Source organism: Miscanthus floridulus, chromosome 17 (assembly GCF_019320115.1).
Source record: "Miscanthus floridulus cultivar M001 chromosome 17, ASM1932011v1, whole genome shotgun sequence".
NCBI lineage: Eukaryota > Viridiplantae > Streptophyta > Magnoliopsida > Poales > Poaceae > Miscanthus > Miscanthus floridulus.
This window is the reverse complement of record NC_089596.1, coordinates 29608919-29620301: the sequence shown is the minus strand read 5'-3', so window position 1 is coordinate 29620301 and position 11383 is coordinate 29608919. Positions and strand designations below refer to the sequence as shown.

Sequence of the window (11383 nt, the reverse complement as noted above, 5' to 3'; positions counted from 1 at the left end):
ATGATCTCGAATTATTTCTATAATGAATTGATTGTACTCTATGCAGTAGAATCAGAACAGGCCACGTGATTAAATAAAAATACGACACGTGGACGAACTAGTGCATGACACGTGAAATAGCGAGGGCTCGACACGTGGAAGGAAGTCATCAAGCCACATGGCCAAATAAATATACGAAACATGGATGGACAGTACCGTGACGCGTGGTCGAATAAGAAACAACAATGTGGACCAATAAAAAATGACACATGGTCCAATAAAGAAGTGACACGTGACCCAACCGCAACACGACACGTGTGCTAATAGAAAACTGACATGTGAAACAATAGGGACTCGACACGTGGTCCAGTAAGAACCTAAAATGTGCAAGAGCCAGAGATGGCCACGTTGTGCAATAAGAAGGTGACACATACCTGAACTATCTCCAATGCAACCGGCTATAGCATGTACACATGGAAAGCATCTCCAACGGAAGCGCCCACCAGTGTGGCAACCCCCTGCCACGCATGCCAAAATAGTTCTATGATGGTCTGTTTTTCATCACAGATCAAACCACTTCTATGACGAATTGCTTAGATTTGTCATAAACGTTCAAGTATGACATGACTTTTTGTGACGAACCGTTTTTTGTCATAAATTCGTCATAAAACTCAAATTATGACAAATTTGGCTTCTTCTGTGACGAAAGTTGTTCGTCATGAAAGTGAAAATTCCTAGTAGAGCTAGCAGCAAAGTTGAAAGGGGGAGGGTCCAGATCCACAAGGAAAGTGGTTGAGGCCGTGTAAGTTGACGGTGGAAGAGGCAAGGGGTGATCGGCATGAGCAATATCGGAGGTGGAGAAGTATGGGAGATGGGAGCAACATGGCCAAGTAAAAGAAATAGTGCGTGTTGTAGGTCTAGTATAGAGAGCCCATAGGAACGATTTGAGGGCCTCCTCATTGTAGGACTTCAGTAGGGGGTCTAAGGGGTTTTAATAGATGGTGTTCCTCAACTCTCAAGTTGTGAGTATGGCCCTACTGAAGTTGTTCCAAGGAAATCTAAATAAAGGAAGGCTCTTCTCAGACATTATGGTTATGTTTGGATGGAGAGCTAACCTTGCTCGGCTAGGCAAGCCTAACCTTGTCCATTAAGGAGAGCTAATTTGTCCTGCTCAGTTCTAGCTTGAACTGGAATCTAGGTAGCTAGGCAAGGGAACCAAATTCATTGTTTTCTTCTTTTTCTGGTTGGGTAAGGCAAAGTGAGGCTTGCCTAGAGAACCAAATGTGCTCTATATTAGAAGATGAGCAGTCCCCCTAATAAAGAACTTTTACAAGCAACAACCAAAGCCTAGAAAACTGTGTTTTTGTAATGTAATTTATAATCAATCATATCCTATCTTTTATGCAACTAGGGTCAGATGCTTACTATTATACTCAGAACCCATTATACACAAAAAAAATCACAAACAAAGACATAGGGTGTTACCTCTCCATATGATCCCTAACGTAACTGAGATCCGAGAAAAACCCTATTCTTTATCGACTATGTTGTCATCAACATTTGTCCTCCATAATTTTTTTTGAGAAACATTTGTCCTCCTTAATAAAAACACTAAATAGGAGTACGTTTGAAAAACGAAGCACGTAGTGTGAGGTAGCCCATTTGTTTTCAGAAAATGTGTAGCGCTATTTGGACCTACCATGGCCTGATGGTCCAGTACGCTGTGCTGGTGGGGAAACACCCGGCCCATGTTACCTGCACCGCGTCGGTTACAACTTACAAGACGACAGATTATCAACTGAAAGTTCGTGAGGCACCTCGTTGCTCGTCACAGCTCGTTTCAGAAGTTTGGGTTGCGGAACAACGGCAGAGGCTGTTAGAGTGACTAGGAATAGTACCACATTGTCTAACCACGTGAGGTGTTAGTCATATATACTCTATATAATCAGCCCATGAGGCCCAATGCAATACAACACAATCTCCACCAATTATATTCTCCTTCATGGTATCATTCGCCTAGGTTAAGATCCTAACCCTAGCCGCCACCGCTTCTGCACCGCGCGCCCCCGGGGAGAAATCGATCTCCGCTAGGGGCAGCGCCACCTCTTTAGGCACCGGATCCTATTGATCCCGCGCCCTCTTCGTCGTCGTCAAGCGGCAGATCGGGTCTTCTCGCGACGCCGCGCTACCTCGCCACCCTCTCCGTGCTCGCCGTGGAGGATGCTGGGTGTCGCCCCATCCCGCGCCGCCGTGGTGGTGGCCCGGGCAGATCGACCCCAACACCGTGCCGCCATGGTGGCGGCCGGCCAATCTGCGTCATCCTCGTGCGACCTCGTGTGACCGCGACCCACCGTGCGCCCCGCCCCGTCCGACTCCGGCAGCTCATGCCGCGAGCCGAGACGAGCCGCGCTAAGGTACACTGTTGCCGGGGATACACTTGATCCGTTGCTGCTGTATCTTTTTGGTTTGCCCGATCACTGATCGGGATTGAGTCGCCCATCGCCAGTCGACCTCGCGCATACCTACTTCGGCATCGGCATCGACTACAATGACATCTACATCTTCAACTATGCGGCCTGGTCGAGGCAGGCGATGCCGAGGGGACGCCTTCCCGCGTCGCTTCTCGGTCATTCAGTCTGCATGTCTACATCATCGGTTCATCATCTCCACCACAGATCGGGACGCCTCCGCCGGCTTCTTCCATCGTCGCTCCACCTCGCGCATACTCGGTCCGTACAACCAATTATGCGCGATCCACCTGGCTCCCGTGACGTCCATCGCCGAGTACTATGCGCATCTTCTCCGAGCAACAAGGCTGCTGGCTTGTTGCCATGTCGCCTCATCGGGCTGTAGCACCGCCACCCGTGTGTCCGCTTCGCCGTTGCATCTACATCACCGTCCCCTGTGCATCGACGACTGTACTGCGCACTCTTTGCTGCGCCATCCGTCTGCACAAGGTCTTCGTACTGTTGATTGGGTCTTCATCATCGAGCTGCCACGCCGTCGCTGAGCCATGCTCGCCGGTCGCACCCCTCGCATCATCGCTGAGCCCTGCTCGCCGATGCGTCTGCTCTCGCACTCTCGCACTACTTCTTTGTCCAGCACAACCACATCGACAGCATCACTGTGGTTGGGGCCATCTACCTTGTACACCCGGTATTGGCAACATCGACGCGTGCTTTCGTCCCCGATGCATTGCTGGGACTGGCAAACACAGCCCAGGCCTCGGCGCACAGGTGGCTTGACTGCATCGACTTCGGCATCGACCCTCCCGTTCCTACCCCGTCTGCCTCGACTGTGTCGTCGCCTTTCTTCTACGTCTACGACGGCCTTGACTGCGTTGACTTCGGCATCGCCCCCTTCCACGACAACTGCCTCGACGCGTCTCCGTCATCATCATGGCGCCCCTCGCGCGCCTGCAGCTCCATCGATATGGCAATCCGACCACAACTACGTCGACCTCGGCCATCTTCAGCACGGCTTCTTCGACCACGGCTATTGCGCCCTCACGCTCGGCTACCTCGACATCGGCACAAAGGGCTACCGCCTTGCATGAGGACTCATCGGCTTCTTCTCCAGCCACATCATATGCGCCGCATCGACTGTTATGACTGCAGGGGATGTTAGCTTCAGCTTCTTCTCCAGTCTCACTGTCTGTAGCGCTCCCGCTGTGACTGCGGGGGGATGTTAGAGTAACTAGGAATAGTACCACATTGTCTAACCACGTGAGGTGTTAGTCCTACGTACTCTATATAATCAGTCCATATGATCCCTAGCGTAACCGAGATCCGAGAAAAACCCTATTCTTTATCGACTATGCTGTCATCGACATTTGTCCTCCATAATTTTTTTTTTTTGAGAAACATTTGTCCTCCTTAGTAAATAGGAGTAAGTTTGAAAAACGAAGCACGTAGTGTGAGGTAGCCCATTCGTTTTCAGAAAATGTGTAGCGCTATTTGGACCTACCATGGCCTGATGGGCCAGTACGCTGTGCTGGTGGGGAAACACCCGGCCCATGTTACCTGCACCGCGTCGGTTACAACTTACAAGACGACGGATTGTCAACTGAAAGTTCGTGAGGCACCTCGTTGCTCGTCACAGCTCGTTTCAGAAGTTTGGGTTGCACAACAACGGCAGAGGCAGAATCTACGATCTGGGATCTCAGACTCCCAGAAGCTACAATTGAGCAAATCGTGTTCCCGTAGTAAACCCCTTCCCCAACTGCACTTGATCAACAGTTTCAGTTCCAAAAGACACTCAACGTCCCAGATTAAAAAAAAACACGAAACGTCACCATTTTTGCGATAGCGTGCAACGCTAGCAGCACTGATCATCTCTGCACTAGTACCTACCACGGCAATCTCCATCGATCCTATCGTGCACATCTAGTTCTGAACTCCGTTCCGGCGGTTCAACAGGCAACAAGCTGATATTACTGCCATCAGTCTAAATATTACTACTACTGCAAAAAAAAAGAGGCTAACACCGACGGTGACATTCACAAATGGAGCAGGAATCTTGCGAGAACCGTGTGTGATATGAGGTGGGGGCAGACTGTCGGTGGCGGCGTTGTGCGGCGGGCATCCCTTCAGATGGCGCCACGGCCGCCGCTGAGGATGTCGAGCGCGGCGAGGGCGACCTTCTGGACCCTCTCCCGCTCGTCGTGCAGCACCCGGCCTTTCTCCGCCACGGCATCCCTCGCGCGCTCCACCTCCGCGTCAATCTCGCCGTCGCACCGCGCGATCTCGCTGCCACCGTCGTCACAAAGAGGCACGGCACGGCACAACGGCGTCAGGGGGGCCAAGCCGGATGACTTTTGCAAGGATTAATCGGGAATCCGAAATGAGGATGCCGCGCAGCGCGACCGGTGCTCACCTGCTCATCTTGAGCATGCTCTGGAGACCGCCCTGCACCTGCTGCGACACGTCTGCCCCCAACGCAAAAACAGTTCACGCCCGTGTTAGCATTAGTAGTACTGTATCAGCAAATGCACAGGTGACAACAGTTCTTCTGTTGGTTTGAAGAGCAATTCCAGTGTGCATGCACTTGTGAACCGTCAGTAGTTGGGGTATATGGAATTCGTTTAGCTATGTACTGTATGCAACAGAGGTGATTTGTAGATGAAATTCGTTCGACTTTATGAGTAAAATCTAAGACAGCAGTTCAAATACTACGAGTAAACTTATCAAGAGAAAGTTGCCTTAAATGTCGCATCAAGTTGGAACGGGATGCACAAACAAATGAACATGGTATGGTATGGATCAAAAGAATCATCCCTGACTTCGACTGCACAAGTGCAGAGTAATAGAACCCCCAATTTTCAGTCACTCCGGCAGCGTCCATTCGAGCAGCAACAAATGGCGCTAGCAATGTCGAAGCGTGGGGTGTTTGGCCTACTAAAATTGAGTCATTGTCGCATCAAATGTTGGATACATACGTAAAGTATTAAAAATAAACTAATTACAAAACTAATTGCATAGATTGAGACTAACTTACGAGACGAGTCTATTAAATCTAATTAGACTCATGTTTAGTCTTTCTAATTAGTATCTACGTACCTGAGGTGACATCTACTAAACTTTACTCCTGAATCAAACAGCCACTGGCTTGCGAATATATAGTCAATTGAGGCGATCCCGTGTGTGCACATGTGAATGAGTGTTCGGAAATCGGAATGTAACATGTAACCAGTGATCTATCGCCACCGAACGGAGATGTTTCTGACAGGAAATTCGAGACACCGATTCAAAAATTACCGAGAGAGCATAACCCCAAACAACGAATCGAATCGGGACGGGACGGGATGGGGAAACGACCGAACCGAGAAGAATCGGATGGATGTGGACCAAATTTCTCGCGATTCTAAGCAGACTACTGGCTTGTGCAAAACCAGGCAACGAAACACCAACGGGGGATTCAATTCAATCCCCGCACCCCAGCACCAAATATTCCTCAAAGGAAGGACGAACTAGGAAATTCCGCATCAGCAACCACCAATCTAGGGGCCGAATAATCGCTTCGAACCCAGCAACAAACAGACCCAGCATCTCGGGTACTAAAGCAGAAGGGGGGAGGGCGACTGCGGAAGCGAACCGTGGGGGATGTGGTCGTACCGAAGAGGAGCGCGGAGAGATTGGAGTCGCCGCCGTCCTCCGCCGCCGCGTCGGTGAAGGCCTCGTCCCCGATCGACGGCGCCGCCGCGTGCGATCCCGACGGCGAGTGGGCCATGTCTTCCCCGTTCGCGCGCTGGCTCTCTGCGTGCGGTGGCGTGGTGTGGGCGTGGGCGTGAGAGAGGCAGAGAGATGTGAGCTGGAAGCGATCGGAACCGTCAGCATACATACGGACTGGAGGCCCAAACTACTCATGGGCCTCTTATATACACCACTTCCAGTCATGGGTGTTTCTTTGGTCCTTTTTTTAAGATTATATAAGATACTACCTCAGTCTTCAAATAAATAAATTAATAGAATACATGCAAATTAAACTACCTTAAATTTGACTAACTTTATAAAAAACTATAACATCTATGATAGAAAATAAACACATTATAAAAACATATTATATAGTATATCTAATAATACTAATTTGATGTTAAAAATGACAGTTTTTCTTTTCTAGAAATTCGATGAAAGTTTAAAAAGTTTGACTTACAACTATAGAAATCCATTGACTCAGGGACGGAAGGAGTAAGATAGAGTGGGGGTGAGACTGTGAGGGCAGCTCCAACAATCGACTTTTAATAGAATAGAGAGAGAAAAACTAGTTCTTGATCAAGAGCTAAGTACTTGCACACATTTCAAGGTTATGTGAGAGTGTCATGTGGGGCAATACATGTTAAAACTATGTGCTAAAAGTTAGCACTATTAGAAAAGTTGGTTTAGAGCTAGTAACTAACTCTAACCATTGCGGGTGTCCGGAGAGACTTCTTGAATTGGCCCATTATTATAATATTATAATAATACGCAAATAAGAGCATACTGATTTGAAAAGAGTGCTTAGCTACCAGTCACGCTCTTTCCCTAGTGTAATCTTATTATCGAGATCAGTGCTCCAGTTAATGTCTTGATTTCACTAGCCCACCAGATGCACTGGTATTAATTATTTCGACTAAATTCAGTAAAGCCTTGTTCTTTTTTACGTAAGTAACCATGGAATGAGGGGGTCAAGCTATGGACTTAATTTGATCCAACCTCTCAATCAGATGTGGAGCTCACAACAATATAGGAGGGAGGGGAAGAGTCTCGTAGTGAGGAAGAGTGGCGCTCCTGCCGGTTTCCCCTTTCCCTACCTCCCCAATCCCTAGATGCCCTGTATCAATCCGCTTGAATCCATCATCCCCTCCACCCTTGCCAAGCTTCAATAGCAAATCGACAGCTGCTCCCTTTGATTTTGCTCTTTTTGCCCAGCTCGTCCATGGCCGACACCCGCCAAGGACCCAGTTCGTGCTTTGGTGGCACCTGATACTCCACCACTCTTCTCTGCCGCCCACCGATCCATCCTGCCTCCTCACTCCATCGACGACCACCTCCAATTCACCGCTTTCCTGGTACAGAATGATTTACCTTACCGATGAGGTACCCGGTTTCAACTTTCTACTCCCCATTGTTCGCCTCCTCCTTCCCCTTTCCACCATGGCAAGCGACCATACCTCCACTTCGATTCCCCCAACCATGGAACCCAAGCCGCCCGACCATCCATCTTCCTCCACGCCTCCCGATCCACCTAGTGTTCCACCCCCGATGCCCACTCCGCCTGCTCATCCACGACCACCCCCACCACGCTTCACTCTCACATCCACCCATCCATCCACCCCCTAGAATTGGATCTTGTGAAGTCCCTCGAGGCTTTATAGGTCTCTTCACATGTGGCTCCAAGCTCACGCCGCCAAGCGGAGGAGTCCCTTGCCACTACAAGCTCTGTGCCATCTTAGATCTAGATCTACAGCGACGCACCATCGAGATCTCTCTATTCCTCAGGGCTAGGACCAGCGGCCCGCTCCTAGCAACCGAGTTATCAGCAGCAATCATGGGAGGGTGGATTCTATAACACCCTTGGTGTTACACTATAAATCTTTTGTAAAAACATATCATGAGCATCATGGTTGTGTGTTAATGCATGTAATAGAAAGGGTAGATCAATTTCTGTAACTTGAAATGATCATTGGAAACGCGAAACAAAAGTTACATTTCATAGTCAAGTTAAATCACTTAGGGTTTTAAATCAATTTTTATTGAGCAAAAATGTTATTGAATGCATATATGGAACTTCAATAAAGTTTGTAGTATAAACTTTGTAGATGATGATGAAATACTTGAGGTCAAAAAATGAATTCACTAGCTAGCTTACCAAATAGCTTGGGAATCGGACTAGACGTGGACCCGATCGTGACTTAAGTCAATTTCGTAAGTTTGAAAAGTGGTTTGACAAGGCCAAGTTTGGAAATTTTTGTAGGAGAATTGGATTAATTAGTGGTAAGGTTTCATGGCTAGTTTTGATAGCCTAATATGTCCTCTTAAGAATGGCTTAGGTGGTTTGTCGATTAGATCAATGTTTTAGGTTTATTCGGACACTTTAAAAAGCGTGCATGGCACGTTCCGGCCGATTTCAGCACTGCTGCGCGGTCACCGTGCCTCGGCTCTCGGCGTCACCGCCTTGGCACGCCCAATGTGCGCACACCGCCACGCAGGCCCCGTATCGCCACTACCGCGCCCAAGCACGTGACCCACGCATGCAAGCACGCCCATGCTCATGCGCACTGCCGTGCTCAGAGGGACACTGTGGGTCGGCAGGCATGGGCACTCTGCTCTGCCGCTATCATCGTGGGCCTGATGCCCTAGCTGGTCTGCTGCCACCCACCTCGCTTTGTCATCGCGCTCCTGCTAGCTGCGATCGCGAGTGCTGGGTCGCTGCGTGCGCCTACACTGCTTGAGTCGCGTCCGCCTACGTCGCTGCACCGCCGTCCCATCACCATGCTACATGCGCTATCACCGTCATGCCACTACATGCTGCCGTCGTGCCCGCCTGCTCCTCTACGTCGCTGCCGTCTAGATTTAGTGCACGTGGCCTTGCCGAGGCCACCGCTTGTCGTTCTCCATTAATGGCGCCACGGCCACGCTGCTGTGCTGTCACCACCCGCACATGGGTATGCCCCCTCTCCTGGCTACGCTGGCTCACATTGATTGCTCGGGTGCGGTCGTCATGTCCCACCAAGGCTCGGGCAAGCAGTCGGACCCCATTCCCTTCTTTTCCCCTCCATCCTCTGCTGCCAGGCCAGCTAGGCCAAGCCTTTAATCTGGCATGGTGAGGTCGTGTCCATTCAATTCAACGCGCTTCCGACTCTGTCTTCAAGTCTGCTAGCCAACAGACCCCGAACCGGGTCCAATCGTGCTTAGGCAAGCTCCAATTTAGAGCCAGCGTCCGCCGTCATGCCATTTAAGGCTTAGCCGCCATTGCTGTGGGCATTACCCGCCTGGTTTTCTTGAGCCCAATTGGTTGCACCCCCAGCCTTGCCTCATAGCCTTCCTTGATGTGCGCACCATAGCTGAGCCCTCACTATTTCCCTCGTGGCGCTAACAATGCCGTGTCTACGTGGCTCACTGTTGCCTTGCCACGTGCACGTGGTCGGCTCGACTGGGGCAGTCTTTGGATGAACCATCACTTTGGGTAGGACCGTGGTGAGATCCTATAGCTTATCTGCTGACTGTATTTCTTCTCTAGTGGTGGAACTTGTCTGAACGGAGTTGCCGCTGGCGTAGGTTGTCCGCCGCCGAGGAGGGGGCTCTAGACCGCGTCTCTGATTGTCGCTTCACCGCCCACCGCTTTGCGTTTGCGCCAAGGTGAGCATCAGCTCGCTATTGGGGGTGGGGAGAGGCAAGGATGGCTGGCGTGGTGGTCCTATGCCAGCGCCGCCACATCGGTGTACGCGGGTGTGATTGGAGGACCTGCTTGTGGTAAAGAAGAAAAGGAGAAGGGACGTGTTTGTAAAAGAACTAACTGTAGGAATAGTGTCACGGGTCACAGGGTGATTCACTAGTAGGTCAATGGGATTTTTGCATAAGTGATTGGTGCGCGCGGGCCTCCCTGTCACGGGCCGTGCCACGCAGTTGGGCCGCACTGGCGGGTCGCGCGTGCACGTGCACACTGCATGTGCGTGGGCCGCGTCGCTCTCTCATGGACTGCGAGGATGGATTTCGGTTTTCCTTTTTCTAGGGAATTAGTAAGTGTTTATTCAATTTAGTTTTGAGCTGATCTTTGGAAAATTATAGTAAATTCTGTAGGTGTCCAAAAATAGTGAAACAAAATTTGTTAGGTTCATAAAAATGTTATCTATCTGTTAGTGTAGTCAGTTTACAGTTATCTGTGATAATGATAGAATCATTAATTCATTTAGGAATGCTTGGTATTATTTAGCTTAATATTTGTAAAAATTTTTGTGGTAAATTGGTGAAAACTTTAGCCATGAAATTTTTACAGTAGGTTCATTAGATTATTATGTGCTCACTGTAATTTTTGTAGCTCTAGAGTAGGTTGATAAATAGAGTAGCTAGTACTCCTTGTTTTATCATATATAGAGTAAATCAATATTAAGAATAGGAATGCCTTTAGTTGCTAAGATAATACATGCAATGTTTCATACTTGTTAGTGGTAACAATAGGCAACTTAGCATCTTAGTCGGTAGAGCTAGCTTAGTAGCTTGATAGCTATATTTTATTTTAAGAGTTATTGTTGTCGTATTACTAAGTGTTGCATTATCATTTCAAGCATGTAGATAATGAGTTGGTAGAGTTCGTGCCTATGGGCGAGTAGGAGTACGAGGAGATCATTGAGGAGTACAAGGAGGAGATTCTCGTACAGGAGGGAGCTCTGGACCCATCAGTTGCTGACTTTGTTGACACACCGCCTGCCCAAGGCAAGCCCTGGTGCATAACCCCTATTTTTGAATAATCATTGAATATATATATATATATATATATATGTGTGTGTGTGTGTGTGTGATGTGCATTTACGTTATAGGCATTTTATGAAAACTACTTACATAGATATACTTACCAATAAGTCCTACTACTATAGGTCGAGTACCTGCTATGATCAGGATTTTGGTAGCGTGAGTAACCTGCCATTACTCATAATAGGTGATTATTATGATCACTCATGATAAAATGGTAGAAAGGAAAAATGGAGACTAGACAGGGATACGGTATGGGTATTGGTGGGTGTAAGAGGTTGTGTTCTGCGGCCAACGGGGCATAGCTTGGTTACACTTTTTCCCTGTCTGTGTCGGTTAAGGACCAGCCATTGCATTGGGTTCTAGGCAAGTCACATACTTATTATCCCAAGCACATACTTGGGTATGGGCGCAGAGAAGGCTTGTTGCTCTCTTGTCATGGGTTTCAGCTCTTTCTG

The 11383-nt window shown here is 48.9% G+C and overlaps 1 protein-coding gene across 1 annotated transcript; it reads right to left on the bottom strand.

Annotated features, from left to right (window-relative positions):
* Nucleotides 1–4387: 4387 nt before the first annotated feature.
* Nucleotides 4388–6303, bottom strand: LOC136518001 (uncharacterized). Its single transcript, XM_066511655.1, has 3 exons — nucleotides 6093–6303; nucleotides 4855–4906; nucleotides 4388–4727 (listed from the first exon to the last, which is right to left on the bottom strand). The coding sequence occupies exons 1-3, from the start codon at nucleotides 6205–6207 to the stop codon at nucleotides 4568–4570; spliced, it is 327 nt and encodes a 108-aa protein (XP_066367752.1). The 5' UTR covers nucleotides 6208–6303; the 3' UTR covers nucleotides 4388–4567.
* Between the last annotated feature and the right edge of the window lie 5080 nt (nucleotides 6304–11383).

Bases quoted from the DNA above. Each gene is read 5' to 3' on its own strand.
- LOC136518001 (XM_066511655.1), bottom strand. From the start codon at position 6,207: ATGGCCCACTCGCCGTCGGGATCGCACGCGGCGGCGCCGTCGATCGGG. The intron at 4,907-6,092 runs GTACGACCACAT...CGTTGGGGGCAG, and splicing joins TCTCTCCGCGCTCCTCTTCG to ACGTGTCGCAGCAGGTGCAG. The intron at 4,728-4,854 runs GTGAGCACCGGT...CGACGGTGGCAG, and splicing joins AGCATGCTCAAGATGAGCAG to CGAGATCGCGCGGTGCGACG.